The 17,330-nt window shown below is 45.1% G+C and overlaps 1 protein-coding gene across 2 annotated transcripts in view; it reads left to right on the top strand.

Moving 5' to 3' along the window:
- TMEM260 (transmembrane protein 260) overlaps positions 1–17,330 on the top strand; it is a 47,898-nt gene that overhangs the window by 29,877 nt on the left and 691 nt on the right. For both annotated transcript variants that reach the window (XM_085877488.1, XM_085877489.1), the window contains 6 exons: positions 722–893; positions 6,675–6,823; positions 8,384–8,563; positions 8,652–8,705; positions 11,423–11,513; positions 16,906–17,330. The exon at positions 16,906–17,330 is cut by the window's right edge and continues 691 nt beyond it. In XM_085877488.1, coding sequence (XP_085733614.1) covers positions 722–893; positions 6,675–6,823; positions 8,384–8,563; positions 8,652–8,705; positions 11,423–11,513; positions 16,906–17,190 — 931 coding nt within the window. In that variant the 3' untranslated portion in view covers positions 17,191–17,330. The remainder of the gene's footprint in view (positions 1–721; positions 894–6,674; positions 6,824–8,383; positions 8,564–8,651; positions 8,706–11,422; positions 11,514–16,905) is intronic.

The following is a 17,330-nucleotide window of genomic DNA, read 5'->3' as shown; positions in this document are numbered from 1 at the left end:
AACGCATGGTCTGCCAGCCAGAATAATTAAAAAAAATTTTGATGTGGGTTCTTTTTTTTATTTTCTTTTTTTTTTTTAAATAAGGCTCACTTGTCTACCTGGATGGGTTTGAGGGTAGAGGAATAGCAGCTGAAATGTGAGTCCTATCCAGGTTCCTCATGATGACTTCATCTTTGCTTTTTGCTTGTTCAGGTTCCTTCTGATTACTCCAATTCAGGACTGTATCTGTTTGGTCATCCATTTGATTTGAATTGATCCCATTCAACTTAATGTAATCCCATTCTAAATTCAATTGTGAAATCATAAAAAAAAAACGTCGTGGGTCAGAGTCAGGTGTGCAATCAAAGTAGGACATCTTGGTACCCGGTCATCACTGCCAGCAGTTATAAAGTGGCAGTTCCAGTTATGTCTCTTAATTATGTAACACACCAGTACACAGACACCACACAAAACTCCACAAACACCACATAAAACATGTTCTGGCGAGGGTCTGCATTCTCTACTTGCTCTTTTTCTTGTTTTCATTGTTTGTGTTAGCCTTTTAGCACTTCTTTTTTTTTTTTTTAGCTCTTAGCTAACGGACCTGTTTTCGTTAATTCTACGTAGAACCATTCTTTTTCCACAAATTGACAGGACTACTTTTGGACAATGAGTTTTATTTTTGCTTGAGTGATGTGATGTGGAGAAAGTTTGCTGAACCCATCATTTTGGTGACGTGCAGGTCATGCAACAAGAGCCAGGACACGGTGGTTGAGGAGTTTGGGACAAATGTACTTCTTTCCCTTCCCAAGGCTGCTCTGGTGCTTACGCGGGGTGACCTTCCAGGAAACGCATTGCGTTACCTGCATTACTGCCGTGGGCTACGGCCTGATGTGACTCTGGTAGACCAGGAGGTAAGTTTTTATTTGAAATATATGGAGTGCTTTCCTGGAAGAATGAGTGGATCGACACGGCATATATGAGTAGTGTTGTCTGTTCCAAGTTCAATCCTCCATATAGTGGATGGAACTGGATGATGTAACTGATATTTTGGTGCAATTCCAGCAGTTTCACTATGGAATTGAGAAGGGGTATAATAGCCCAGGAGTGGTTTAGACCCGGAAAAAATTTATAACAAGTTGAAACTGTCAGGAATAATGTACTAAAAGTCCCCAAAAATCTACCTTGGGACTTTTGAGAAATTCAAGATGGCGTCCAAGATGGCCACCGCTTCAGATTTTCTCATATTTCAGGCTTAAAACGTCATAAAAATGCAAATAATGAGTCGAAACAAATGTTTTTTGGGGCAGGGAATTCAATTTCAACAATATTTTGAAGATTTAATGAAATCCTTATGCAGTTATACATAGGTCTAAACCTATTACTCCTGGGCTATGAACAATTTTCACCATATCTGTGGTAATACTATAGAAACCTTAAAAAATAGAGTAAAATAAGAATATTCATGTATTGTATTAAATACATTAACAAAACAATTACAAATGTTAAAACTTGTGAAACATATTTACAACATGACACATGTTCACCCTCAGTCATCATCCTCATCATCAGTTTCTGGAGAAACAGGAGTTGATTCTTCAGTTTCTCCCTCAGCATCCAGCAAGGATGGCATTGGTGCTGCATTATTGCAGGTTTGACCAGTGCACTTTGTACACAGGGCAGAGCAGTGCACCCCCATCTTCCTGCAGCCACATGACACTCCACAGCCATCTGCTCTGCAGCCACAAGAGATCATGTTAGAGCAGAGTGTCTGGAGCAATGGGACGGTCAGTGTCAACTGGAGTCAGGATGTCCTCCAGTTTCCATCCCCATGCTGTTGGCTGCAAGGGCCTCCCCATCCATTCCTGAATAGTGAGATATGTTCTGAAGGAATGTTGCTTGACTGCAGCACTTGTTGGAGGCAAAGTTGCCAACTGGAACGTTGAGGAAAGTGACGTTCTGCTGATTGCCTTGTTGTAGGCGATGTAGCGGAACACGTCCGGTGATGCACAACTGGATGCACCATAGAGATTCAGGAGGAAGCTTTCACCTGCTTCTTGTACTTGCTGATGAGTGCTCTCCACATTGATGAATGTGTTGAGTAGGTCATACTCCTTATTGTTATGCACCAGATTGAATGCCTTGCGCTTCCCTTGGCGATACAGAGCAGACACGGTGTCGCATCCAGTTATGGCATGCTGCACCATCAGATATTTACTTGTGTCACCAATGCTTGCTTGAATGTTGTGAACTCTGTAGAGTGTTGTGGGGTTCTTGCAGCATAACATGTACAGGTCCATGTTTGTGGTTGCTAGAGTCACCAGCATTACCAGCAGGTCAGTGTCAGTTCCGACAACAACCACCGGTTTGCCAGGCGCTGCCAAAGACAGAGCAGTTGACACAATCAAGGCATCTGCATCAGCTTGTGCCTGCTTCACCTGGATGCCTGCTTGATTCAGCAAGCCACTGAGCATCTCTATGAGATGCTCCTTGTTGTGGTTATTTGCCAGAAATGCTGCCTGAATAGTAGTGGTTTGCATGTTCTGGTCAAATAGGATGTCACCGGATGTTGACTTCTTTGCCCTGCGTAGTTGCTCTGCTGCCTTGGTGGAGACTGTTCTGTAGCCATCGAACACAGTAGTAGTGCCAACCCCATAGTGCTTCAGGATGTAGGCAATGTAGCACTGGCACACACCTCCATAAGTTGATGGCTGTGGCCAGACTACTGACTGCAACAGATGGCCTCCATCTATGACAAACTGGCAGTTGTTTGGCATGTTGGGTTGTACAGGGGCAAATGACTTGAGGAGAGTACCGAGGTCACTCTTGGTTGGTTTCCGCATGAAACAGGGATGGAGGTTAAGGAGCCAGCTCATATGACATGAACTGCTTCATGTCAGAACTTGTCTTGAGGACACAAGTGATCCTGTTGAAGAAGAGAGTGGGATTCACCTATGCGTTTTGCCCCCTGATGTTGATGCTGTTCTTATCTCCCATAGTCTTGACTTTGTCACTGCGATGCAGGGTGATCTCTGTGAACTGCTTCCCTGTTATTTTAGATGCTGCAGCTTGACCAATCTGCACGGCATTGTCACAGTTGACAGATATGTCAGCTACAACACCAGTGGAAATAGACACTAGGCGATCAGGCTGGTAACCTGCAAATGGTGGATGTGCCTACAGCCACTGGAGGAAGACATCGTAGTCTTTCTTGTCTGTAGCTTGAGTGGATGAACGAAGATCTTTGTGTTGTTCAGAGGTAGAAGTGTGCACACCAGTGAACTTCTCCAAAGCATCGCACAAAGGAACACAGTGAGGCAGTGCATGCACCCATTTGGTTAAGGTGCTGTCTGTTATCCCTCTACCATGTGTCATCCCTCCACTGGTTTTCAGCATCCTCATCAGGAACTGCTCGATTGTCTGGTTGGAGAAATTGCCAGACCAGAACTCATTGGCTTGGCGGATGGTGAAATACCCCCTTTGCAGAGAACAACGTGTACTCCTCAGGTGGCATGACTTGTGCAATGGAGTTCATCTGCTGCAAGTACAGTCTGCCAGACTTTGCATCCGGTAGATGACCTGCTGCATGGAAATGTGGGATCATCTCCTGCACACAGTGAAGAAGAAGCTTCCAGTTGCCAGTCCTCTCAGCTCTGATGAAGTTGAGAATGAGCAACAACCTGGTGGATGTACTGCACCCATAACTTCCCCGTTCTGCTCTGTGTGGCAGCTTGATCGAGGTGGTGAGTGAGAAACTGTTGAAACTCTTGCAGACTTTCATCTTCATCGATCTCAGCAGCATCTTCATCTTGGTCCACTGTGTCCTGGTACAGACTGACCAGATGTTCCTTGTTAGTCTAGCTCTCCCAGTCTGACTTGTCTAGCAGTACATAGATGAGGGCCAGCAAGGTCAGAATGTGGGCACACACTGCTCGAGAGAAGGCTTGACCTGTGAGCATATGCACCACTGAACCTTTGGCATACACTCTTTCCAACCCGCTCCCTGTCATGATCCTCCCAATGCTGTCTAGGTAGGTGGAACATCAGCAGGTGGAAGCCACCAAGTTGCACCACCACTTTGTACAAGTCTCTCGAGGCAGCAACAATTTCAGAAGCCTTTTCATACAGAGGCTGATCAAATGTTACTGGGCAGATCTTGAGGTTGTGCTTGTCACTTTGTGTCTGTGCAAAGCACAGTGCAGTGTAGATAGTGCTGGGGTTGCTTGGTTCCAGATTGATGAATGGGAACTCATCACTTTTCAGAACAATTTTCATGAAGCCACTCCAAGGCAAACACGGTGTTAAGTTCAACATGTACCCAAGCATCCAAATGGAATCAAGAGCTGATGCTTGCAGTCTGTGAGTGTCGGAGATCTGCAGAGGCTCTACTGTAACTGACTGCAAAGCAGGAATGTGTTTGTCTTGATGAGTATGTGCCCAAAAGTGCCAACTGCTTCAGCTGGGGGTAGTTGCATTGTGCACTTGACAGGAGACTTTTCTACTGTTCCGGGTGGTGTTACACAAGCTATGCCACCCATGGCATGGAAAGTGTTGTGCCCAGTTAGTGTAGCAACATTGAAATCTGCATTATCAAATGCACACTGGGTGAAACCATTGAGGCCATAGGAGGGCTCACCAGCGGATATGAGGCCGTTTTCAAATCGCTGGACCTCCTTGTAGTCATCTGCAAAACTGATGCTACTGAGGATGTCTATCAGCTCGTGAGAGGCATACTTGCGATGTATGTACACTGCTATGGCAAGTAGCACTGGTGAAATGAAAGACTTTGGTCTGCAGGCAGAAATGACAGAATGGGCAATGGCAGTGCATCGCCGACTCACTACAGCAGCATTTTTGCCCTTTGGGTCCAACAAATTGTGCAAGAAGAGCTTCAGAGACAGAGGAACCATTTTCAGTTTCTTCCAAGGTTGTATATTCACCGAGATCATACACTGACAAACGAATTTCATCACGAATAATTGAAGCTGCCATTTTAATTATTCTTTCATTTTCACAAGCTTTGTCAGCTGCTTGATCTGCCACCCACCTCTCACGAAGTATCCGGTGAGCAGATTCACGGACACTGACTATGCTGGATTTTCCAGGGAGGCTTGTTATAATGATATCATCTTTGTATCGCTCTTTCAGTTTCTGTTTGAAGTACTTGAGAGAATAGCCTTCCTCACCATTCAAGAATGTTTCCATGAGGTCAGAAACTGCATATTGACATTCGTCATTGTCATCTATATATGCACATAGCTCATTGAAAGCTGAAATCCTTTGAACATCAACTGGTTTGCCAACAGGTTTAAACTTTTGTGGGTTAGAAAGAAATTCCTGGGCACAGGCACGATGGTATTTTGCCTCTGCGGCAACCAAATCTATGTTTGCTTCTATTCTTTTGGTAACCACCTCTCCCCACTCATCACCCCTCTCTGTTGCCCTTTTCAACACATTGTTCTTGAACTCTATTGTCTCTACATTGCCTGTTAACTTTCTGCATTTGGTTTCAAGTCTGCTGCTAGTAATCAGTACTTCAGAGCAGAAAAGGCAGTGTGTAGTGATGTCAAACAAAGGAGTTCTGGGCTGCAGGGTGGGTTGTTCAAATTCCTCATCTGCCGCTGATTTCTCAGACTTTCTCGTCTCAGATCTGATGGATGATTCCCGGATGTAGGCTTTTCTACAGGCAATGTGAAATGTCAGTGACTCCTGTATCTGTACTAGTTCATGAAGACCATCCTGTCTCTCAAGGCTTGCAGCTACTAGAGTTGTCCTTCCTTTGGGTCCAACTTGCACAAAATCCTTGATGCATAAGTCCTTACAAATGATGCACAACTCCATCTCCTGCTCTGAAAAGAAAACATTGTATTGTGCATGTCAGCCATATTAAATATGTAATTTAAGTTGATTTTATCCTAAAAATAGCCATAGTAATTGATTCTTTGTAACTTAAAATCGATGTTTTGACCTGTTATTTTAAATTCTATGATTATTTCAGATTGAAATATGAGAAAAATCTCAAGCCGGCGGCCATCTTGGACGCCATCTTGAATTTCTCAAAAGCCCTAAGGGGCTTTCTTGGGGACTTTTAGTATGTTATTCCTGACAGTTTTCTGAACATATCCTGAAAGTTTCAGCTTGTTATAAATTTGTTCTGGGTTTGACTCAAATTTGACTTAATACTCCTGGACTATAAGGCCAGCTGTTCTGACTGCAATATTAATGATCAAATCGAAAAGCAACGAGACACAGCAGTGTAATGGTGAGGGTGTGCACTCTGTGTCTGGGAGTTTGGCCTTTCAAACCTTGACCGAGTCATGCCAAGACTTTAAAAATAGTATGTGCTGCTTCCTTGCTTAATGTTCAGCATTTGAAAGGATAAGAGCATGGACAATCCCCATAGGTTGGGATCGATGAGGAGGAAATTCCTCCTTTGGAAATTCCCAGCTGAGTGTAATGAGAAAGGTGGCACCATTGTTGTGATGTCGCTGGTACCAAGAGCGCCCCAGGAAATGATGGCACTTCCCCCAAGCTCAGTGGCTGTGTTTGTCTTGTCTTACAGTCGTGTGTGTGTGTGACAGTTCCACGACGAGCTTTACATTTTGTAAATATAAATAAATAAATGAAACGGTTATGTGAGATTAAATGTCAGCCAGTTGTGAGAAAATTGGCAGAGCCTTGTACCATGCCTACAGATGATGACTTACACTTGGTACTTGCCCAGTCTCCAGCACCATCTCCATGGGGTTCACTTCCCGGGCAGCCGCTGGCATCCTGCAGAGGGTCGGCTACTTGATGGTTCGGTGACATTCAGCTTGCGGACATTCCTCGACCAAAACGTGGGGTGGGGCCTGCATTAATGGTTTGCCTGCCAATGCTCTGTTAAGATATAAATGATGTGCATACATGCACGCACAGACAGCAGTCAACATAGTACTTAACATCAGACAACCACAGCCATTGACCTTGGGGGAAGTAACTTCCCGGAGCTCACTGGGGGCTGGCAGCATCATCCCGTGATGGTACTTTTCTACTCAGTCAGTGGGGCATTTTTATGGAGAAATACACTCCTACACTCCCTCCCCCCACATTCCCTCCATGGGATGCCAACCCAAGGGGGTTTATAGACACTCTATCCTCAAAATGATCAAGGCTGAGCGAGGAAACAGCATGTACCATTTTAAAGTCTTCGGTATGACTCGGTCAGGATCAAAATTGAACCGCCGACCTCCCAGACTCATAGTAGATGCTCTAACCACAATGCTAGCCAATGTTTTATAGCATGCCTTGCTTATGTAATTGTAATTTAGGAATATGTAATTGGAAAAGAAATGTAATTTACATACATGTGGTATTAAACGTGAATAAGTCGTCATTGTGCAATGTGGCCTAGTCACTGTTGCTATGTTGCTTCCAAGGAGGTTTGTTCAAGTTAAGTAAATTGTAAAAAATTGCCATTTCCATATAGTCTATCAAACCCTTCTGTTTTTTTTTTTTCTTTAAAATATATATATATTTTTAATCTCCAAAACCATGATCTTTTTTACCCTCTATACTCCCCACCCCACCCACACATCTTCATCCCCTCCTCATTACAAGTTTCCAGTTTTTCCTTCCTAAGAGTTTCCTTCTGCATCCATCTTGTCCACGCCAAGTACCCTCCCCGACCCCTCATTCCCCCCACACACATTGTTTTGTTCATGTCTCCCTCTGTCCTTCGACTCATTTGTTGGTGTACCCCCCCCCACTCCTCCTCCCCTTCACTGCTCCTTTTGTTCTGTTGCATCCTAATCACTCAGTGCTCTTGCTATTCCACGAGCCTCGACTATGTATACAAAAAAAACCAAAAACACTCCAACTCTAAATATTTCTACATTGCAAGCTTCAAAGCACGGGATCATTTATTTTAAATATTGTTTTATTCATGATTAAAGACATTCTTATCTGGGAGCTGCAACTACACTGGGAAAATCCCCTCGAAAGACTAATACCCTATCAGACTCACAACATCCGTTCATCTGTTCAACACACCCGCTACATATTTGTACAACCTTTTATTGTAGGAGCAGCTTAAGATGATGGTTTTTGGGTCACAAATTACAAAAACCATCAGTTCATTCTAAAATATTATTAAAATGTTGGGGAAAAATAACGATTGGGAATCATACATGCACTCTACCTCCAACCCGACCCCAACCTGTATGAATAACATACATGTGGGACCCCAACCTGTACTACACCCTCCTCCCTATACGTAGGTAATAAATAGATGACCTTTAATTATACTGAACAGTATGTGTGTTCCCTATTAAGTTGTTTTTGAAGCCATCAGGAGTGTGAAGTCACATGTTTCAATTCTCTCTCTCCCTCCTCACCCCACACCGTTCTGAAATTATTGCTTCAGACACCGACCCATTCTCGCTTGCATTGGTCTCAATGAGGGGGACATGTCCTGGCGTGGTGTCTATGAGAGAAGGCCTTGGGGGGTATGTGAGAGGTTATTACCAGCGGGGACCCCCTTTCACCCAGAGTCTTGGATTGAGGTCTCACAGGAACTTTATAACTGGAGTTATCCTCACCAAGGGTATGCTGCAGATATGTCTTGGCATCATAACTTTTATTGCATTGTTTTTGTGTACAAAACTTCCAGCACTTGGCACGTCTGTGCACAGGTTTGAGCAAACCTCGTGGGAGGCTGTGGCCAATGAGGAAATGTGGCAAGCACGGTGAGTTCAAATTCAGTCCATTCTAGCTTTACAAAGTATTGCCCAACATGTGGCAGAGTCCAAAGTCTCACGCTTGGTGCAAAATTCACATGTCTGGAATCGTATCTGTCCAGATTTCTCAAAACAATTTTTTGGCTGACTTTAAAGTATTTATGCCATAACTTTATATTCTTGCAGGCCGGGGGTCGGGTGAGAAGACCACCGGGGAGGGGGAGTGCTATCTCGGGATCCCACCAGACTCCCCGGAATTGCAGGCCGTCGCACACGGATAATTCCGTGATGCGGCGGGTCGCTAACGGACCGTGAACGCCAATAACTCAACCATGTGACTTTGGGTCCTCCTTCAAGTTAATCTGGTTACCTAAAAATAACCACGTAATCTAATTACCAGGTTACACGCCCTCGGTACACCTTGTCCGAACTGGATCACTTTACCGGATCAGATGCAGCCGATCAACACTGCCAAGGATGTACCGGCTAAAAGGAACGGATCGCTGGGAATAAAGTCCAAGCTAAGTTAGGATACGGACCATGCTGGATCAATGAAAGAACAGACAAAAACGAGCTGGGAACATTTCTACAAAGGATTTATTAACAGACAGGCGAGGAAAGATATGTGGCACAGTGAATGTTGTTTATTGTTGTCTGTCACAGGAATAGAAAGAAATGTGAGAGGTGCGGCAACTTACGAAAGCAGCCACAGAGCAGAGTTATCCCGATATAATTATTGTACACTTAATTTAAACGTGGACAGGGGACACACACACACACACACACACACACACACACACACACACACACACACACACACACACACACACACACACACACACACACACACACACACACACACACACACACACACACACACACACACACACACACACACACACACACACACACACACACACACGAAAAGTTGATGAGAAAAAGGAGAGGAGATGAGCCTAACAGTCTCTCAATATACCTTGCACGATTGCCCGATCGCGCCACCAATACATTTTGGGGGGATGATCCGCTGGGCGATACCTCCTTGACAACTGGTGTGTCGTCTCTTGCTTCGTGGCGCTTTGTGCAGCTAGCGTCGGTCCAGAGAATGAGACCTGACCGTCAGGCGTGCAGGGAGTGACTTGGGTGGTGGAATTAAAAGCTAATGGGTGGAGAGAGAGGCGGAGTCCAAAGCAAGTGGGCGGAGACGTGGTGAAGAAGGCGGAATCGGCAACGAGTTGGTGCAGAAAGGCGGAGTCAGAAGGCGAATGGTTGAAGATTAATTCCAGGCCAGGATGAGCAAGACGAATCGACAGGACTGAGCGAGCAGGAACAATGACACACGAACGACGACTACTCCCGGACGACGACTACTACTCCCACCACTCCACGACCCGTCCTTTTCTAGATCCGGTGGTGCAGGGCGGGGGCGACGACCAGAAGCAGTGTGTCGTCACCCGAATCGGGTGCTCTGGTTGGGCCCCGGCCAGCACACGGGCCGGCCGCCATGAACGGAAGCGGCTTCACTTCACTTCTGGCCAGATGGTTCCAAGCTGCGGAATCGTCTCACTCTGAGCACCGTGACATGAATCGCCTTGCACCGAACCCCGTGCTGTGCCCCGGTGACCCGCGGTTGGCACTGCTCAATGTGCCTGCTCCATGGTGCGCCACGTGACCCGAGCGATCCGGCTGCACAGCATGCCTCTGCCTGGTAGCAGCTGCATCGAGGCGGAGGTGCGAGAGGATGTCTGTCATCCGCGGGAGACATTTGTTGCCATCGTGGTGAGCGAAGACCGATGGTAAGGTGTTATTGTAACCCCATGCGCAGACCCGACCAAAGATATGTGTTATTCGTGCTTCGTTCTGCACGATGATAAACTATCATGGCTGTGCGCGAGTCCGCCATTGTACATGTGTTCAGCGCGCGGGTCCACCCGCCATCGAGCATGCCCCGTACAGTGCGCGTGGGTCCGCCATTAAGCACGTGGCCAGCGTGCTGGTCCGCCCGCCATCGAGCATGCCCCAAACAGTTCGATGATAAACCACCCTGGGGCCGTGCGTGGGTCTGCCGCCCTGATCCGTGTCATGAATTCAGGGAAAAGATTGGAAGAGAGGATGGACACAAGTATTAAATGGGGATTCGGATTGGAAGGAGATAGATATAATTATTAGATGGGGATTTGGAAATGGGTTGGAAAGGACGTGGCCACGTGCGCTTTGCAAGTTGCCAGCATTTAGGGTGCCATTTCTTCCATCTCCTTGGTACGTGGTACGTGCTCCGTGTGGCGTGGGCGTAGTGTTGGGTGCGCTTTCTGTGCAGTGGTGGAAATTACCGCTGCACATGCGTTTGGCAGGCTGTGATTTATGCAGAGGGGTGTCTGGCATAATGCCTGCTTGGCCTTCGCTGAGGACCCATCTCACAGTGAAGGGTGCACTTGGCTGGGATTTACCTCAGGAATAAGAGTAGAAGAGTAGAAAAAAAATAATCGGAATGAGTGCAAATATTTATTCAGACCGAGCTATGAAGTTTACACAACGCACTTTCCCGTTGTCCCGCCAGACAAAAGGGAAGGATCTATCTGAATGCATATTAATGGAATAACTGTCTCAGGACGGCTGTATGATGGTTGCTATTGCTTTGGAGGGATGCGGTTCCCAGAACCGCAACAATATGATATAAACTTTCAGTGTATGTATGCTCTTTCCTTTTCATCCGCTTCCCTCAACAGGATGAAAAACGCTTTCTTCCTCTATGAACTGGCTGAAGATCAGAGGCAGCCTCTGGTTACACGACGACATCTATACAAACTGTCTTACCAGGTATGGATCAATTTTGCAAGGTTTTAGCCGATGGATGCAATTTCAGAGGTTACGTCTGAAGGCAAATGGTGGTGGAGGAGGTTAGTAAATTTAGAAAAAAGAAAATTGAGATGAGGAAGATAAAGGGTTGGCTGTTTGTGTTCCCATCAGAAGTGCTGGCTCTTATGATGCAAGGTATATGTGATGATGATGATGTAAAAGTTCCAATCCCAGATACCAGGGGTGGATCCAGTGGAGGGGCACCTGGCACATGCGACCCCTCCTATCAAAATAGATAGTTTTTTTTCACATGTATCAAGGTGTATATAACCGAAGATGTGATCTTGGAATGTGCGATCACCCAATATTCCTCAGACCACAGCTGATGTTGACCACTGCATTCAACATGGATCTGATTTGTTCCATTCAGTTTGTTCCCATAGTGGATACTTGATGATTAACGAATTACCGGAATCATTTGTCATCGGAGATGTTTCTTCTCTCATAACCATCCATGAACCACAAAGTGGATTGGTATCCCACATATCAGATAATCTAGAATCCCTATCATTCTGTTTGAATTCAGCACTCGGTCTGTGTTTTCAAGACTCAAGAACATGTTTTTTGACTGTGGGTAATTCTCCAGGGAAAACGGTAGGTATCAAACTTGTTGAAGAAGAAATCTTTGTTATGAGTGATTCACATCGTCGAGATGATGAATGAGAACGTTCACCTGATGGTAAAACCGTAATTCTGATCGAAGGTCACTTCCATGTCAAACCTTGATCAATACGTCAGAGCTTTAGATCTGTTTTGATCATGATGTCATTTGTTTCATTAAATGTAATGTCTGATTTTCTTTCAATTGGATTTTTATGATGAGAAAATAATTAAAACAAGTCTGGAAACGGCGATGATTCACGGGCAATGTACACGGTTCGCCTTTTTTTTTTTTTTTTGACCTTCGAAGGGACGCCACGGGCAAACTGGCGGGAATCGGGAAAAACTAAATGATGAAAGTTGTAGTACTCGAAGAGCACGACTTGCATACCAACTTTCATTTGAAACAGTTGAAAACCCTTGGAGTCGATGCCCAATTTATTGATTTTTTTTTGACATTTTCTAAGTTCGTGACCTTGTGACCTTGACCTTGGGACGAAAATGAAAAATCGAGCTCCGTGGGGCTATGCAGGTGCCATTGGGCTAACCAAATACCGAAACCCCTGCCAGATTCGACAAACCCCCTCAGAGAAGATGTAACTTGAAATTGGCTACCCCCTAAAAACACGTGTTTTTTAGGCGTGGCTCCGCCCATAATGGGCGCAGCATGCCCATTCTCAGGAAAACACAACTAGATCATGATATAAACCTCCCACCCAAATTTTATCAGGATCGGATCAAAACCCACGGAGCTATGCTCGAGACAGACAGACAGACAGACACGCACATAATGAATATAGTGGTCACTCTGGCTGGTGCTCGTGAACCAATAAATGTTGAGTTTGAGCAGAAGTTTTTTTTCATTGGAGCACTTCTTTTCAAGTGCATTTGAGCATTCTTTGTCTATTTAGAAGTCTTTCGAATTATTTTGTTTTGTGGGAATAGTCCCACAAAAAAAAAAATATATATATATATATATATATATATATATATATATATATATATATATATATATATATATATATATATATATATATATATATATATATATATATATATATATATATATATATATCCCTCTCCCTCTGCTCATCAAAATTATATTTTTCAGTGCATTGTAAATTTTTGTGCCCCCCCCCCCAACCTAAAATCATGGAGATGTGCATTGTTTTTGTTTCTCCATTATTAATGTCCTTGTAATTAATGTAGAAGTACACTGATATCGACTAATGCCCTTGTCCTGAATATGATGCATTGATAAGTTTCCCCAGAAGCCTTATACAACTGATGTTTAAAAAAAAAAAATCATAAATGGTGGAGGGACAGGATTGAAAATGGTAGGAGGATGAGAGAGGAGTGGGGAGAAAAGGGGAAAGACATATATATTGGAGGGAAGGGACGGAGTATATAGGAAAGATCACCAAAAACGTGACTAATTCTGTACTGTGTATGCAATATGTATCGATGGCCTCTCAAACGTTGTACTTTAAAAGTTTGTTTTGCATGTTGGGTGAAACAAAAACAACAGGTTGCACTTAAAACTGGAAACCAGAAACATCAAAGGTATATATTGTTTCAAATCTGGAAACCATGCGCACTCAACATTCAGGTCCCAAGGTTAGTTATGCGATAAGTATGTGCACAGTTAGAATCCATCCCCTTCTGTCTACTGGGAATTACATGTGTGCGCTATGGATTATTTTATAGCTCGGATTTTTACATCAACAACAACACTCTGCTCACAGCATTGTCCACGCTCTTCGCGCGCTCACGAAGCGTTCTGGTCTGGTGCCAAATAAGGGTATGCATCATTTTGCGGCCAATGGCCGATGAGCAGATCAGAGCCGGGGACGGTCCTTTGCAAGAAGGCGGAGCCGCGACACGCGGTCTGCCCAATGAGAGCAGGCCACGGATGAGCGGACAATGCCCGAGAAGGGGAAGAAAGAAAAGAAAGAAGGAATAATTGCGTCCCGGTCTGCTCGAGCGCGTTTCGGTCTGGTCGGCATTTTGACTGCACCGCACGCATCCAAGGCGTCTCGTCTGGCGCACAACGACAAGAGGTCGACCATCTCATCACGGGAGATCACCTCGTCTCGCCTCCTCTGGGTTTGGCTGCCCTGGTCCGTTCTTTGGCGACTGCTGGTCCGGGAAGGTGCGGACGTCGAGCCGCACGAACGCGGCCAGGTGGCCAACCACGTTCTTGTCCCTCAGCTCGACTTCCCTTCGAGCTGAAGGATTAATAAAGACCTTGACGTCCGTCTCTCTTTCTGGGTATCTGTGTGTGCGTGTGCGTGTGCGTGTGTATGTGTCCGTGGGGCCCCGTCTATAAGTAGAATTGTTAAGTGCTCTCCTTGTACATTATTTGCATTTCATTTCTTATTGTCGGATAACTCTGCTCTTTATGTCCCCCCCCCCCCCTCCATTACAAATACATCCCCTGTTAAATGTTTCAGCTTGTTTTGTGTTTTCTTTATTGGTTTAGCACGATGCGTCTTAGGAAATTTGGAAGCGGAAAATTGTGCATTTGGACCGACTGACCTCGGTAACTATCCGCTCGGGTTACACACGGTTCAAGCACGCGACTGGCTCGTTCCGCTCGAGCTCCGCCGAGGGTGAATTTCACCGGTAGTTTGGATGACGTGGGTATTTAGGTAAATTGAAATTGGCAATCGACCCTATCCCACACGGTCGACCTATTGGCGATCTTCGGTCTGATAAGGGACCCGTCGGCTCCGGAGTTATCCAGGGTGACGACCTATAAATTCCGGGTGTTCGGTAGAGCCGACTCCACTGCTCCATCTAACGGTCGTGCTCGCCACCGAAACTCGGCCCCACAACAATATTACCACTCGTACCACTCACGAGAACGTCAGCTGATACTAGTGAACAATGTAAAAGAGAAACGTTTTGAGACATCCAGGAAGCGCCAGATGAGGGTTATAAAGAACAAAGGAAGTGGTCTTTGTGAATGGTGGATATAATTCAATTTTGTACTAAAATAAAAATCAGTCATAGGAAAATGGCAAAAGTGCCGAACTTTAAAAACATAGTTCAAGGCTCATGAAAAAGCTGGGACATTGAATGGTTGTAGGGGCGACAGAGGCGACAGAAAGAGTTGCTGCTTGGTTGTGGTTGGGAAGGATAATGAGATGGGTCACATAGTGAAATGCAGCATGATCGGGTGGTGTCTGTCATTCTGAGCCTGGTTCTGTCCTTTGGAGGATGACAGCGGAACCTTTTACTGTATATACGACGTCATGCTGTATCCCAGGGGTGGCTGGTCCTTTGGCGCAATAAGAGTGCCTCAGGAAGACGTTGTTGGAAGGCAACTAGCATAAGCTCCATGTCTGGCTCAGGCAGGAATATTGAGATGTGGGTGTTTGACATTAGTTGCCAGTGAATGTATGAGTTAAACGATTGAAAAGAAAGAGGAGAACGGAATGCATTCAGTTCTCCCTGGTGCAGCTGGATGGTGATTGAATAATGGAAAAGCATGGTATAAGGCTTTTTGAGAAGGATGTGTGCTATAGATAGGTCACCAAGGGCCTTTAGTAGTTGTGAGGCCCTTTCCACGGATTTCTTCTGGGAGATTAAGGCTATTCACCATTGAGGACAGCGAGCTGAGAGTCTGAACTAGCCGACAGTGAAGAGGTACATTCCACAATGTTGCTGTTGACCTACTGTGTATTATCATGTGTTACAGCACATTTTGGAGCAATTGGTCCAGGGCTATGGAATTGTATTACAAAAACAACAACACACACACACACACACACACACACACACACACACACACACACACACACACACACACACACACACACACACACACACGACTGTCAAAATGTTTAGGTGACGTTAGCCTTTGTGTACACGTTCATGCGAGTGAAGCCCTATCATCGATCTTCACACTCTCTGGCACAACTGTCAGATTCATGTGGCATGTGTTTCATTTGTTGCTCTTTGCACTGGTTCCTTCCTTCAAACATACTTCTCCTTCAGGTTTTTTACCCAATTGGTTTCAGCTGTTCTCACACCACTCTGTACTGCTGCTCTCCATTTTGCTCTGTCACGGGTGATATCCTCCCAAGACGTTTGGTCTATGTTGGTCGCTTTCAAATGTTCTTTAATCACATCCTTGAATGTACACTTTGGGCCACTTTGATGTAGTTTGCTGTCTTTGATCTGTCCATGAAACATTCGCTTTGGCAGACGAGTGTCTGGCATACAAACATGTCCAATCCAGCGTAGCTGTGCACTCCTCGGTATTGCCTCCATGCTAGACAACCTGGCTTGTTCCAGCACTTCATAGTTACATACATGCTGCTGCCATGAGATGCGCACGATTGAAAACACACACACACACACACACACACACACACACACACACACACACACACACACACACACACACACACACACACACCACTTTAATGTTTGACATTTTGCATATGCAGCAGATTTGTGTTAACTTATTCACGTTTTATTAGCTGGAAATTCCTGATCAATATCAAGCCGGGTAAGTGTGACTTATTCTGGATGTTCATGAAGTACATCGGGCTGTGATAGTTCTGGGGTGTACTGCGATATACCATGAGCTGAGCTGGTACAGTATTTTTTTTTTTTAAATCTTTTCTTTGTGTTTTTGCAGTTGTACTCTGTGAAATCGAAATGCAAGCAATAAGCTGTGAAATAATGTCGGATAATAAGGATTAACTGTGCATCTGATTGCTTTGTTTCCTTCTTTCATCAGCTTTATTGGCGTATCATTTCAACTGGTGAGGTGCACCCACCAAACTGGCACAAGAATTATGCACTGGTATGCCAAAAAAGGCTCCATGAACCAGGATTGTCACTGACTGAGTCAGCCTTGCTCCTCACAGATGCCATTGCACACTTCACCCACTACGCAGAGAAAGAACCCATGGATCATGACATGCCGATGATCCGACTGACCATACAGCATCTCCGTCAAGAGCTCCACAAACTCCACAGTGTGCAGGCACAAAATGCAGAACTTTTGGGACCAAGTGTTTGACTTTGACTCGGAATATATCCACTTTCACCTTATGTAATTTTTTTTTAGGAAGGGAGATTGAGAGACAGAGACTGAGCGATTGAAAGAGGGGTGAGAGGGGTCATCATTGAAAGAGGGCAGAGAGATTGAAAGGTGTGTGT

Source organism: Eptatretus burgeri, chromosome 4 (genome assembly GCF_056783735.1).
Source record: "Eptatretus burgeri isolate ZD-2024b chromosome 4, Ebu_testis_v1, whole genome shotgun sequence".
Taxonomy (NCBI): Eukaryota; Metazoa; Chordata; class Myxini; order Myxiniformes; family Myxinidae; genus Eptatretus; species Eptatretus burgeri.
Note: the sequence above shows the minus strand (reverse complement) of the source record. Positions and strands in the feature narration are given on the sequence as shown.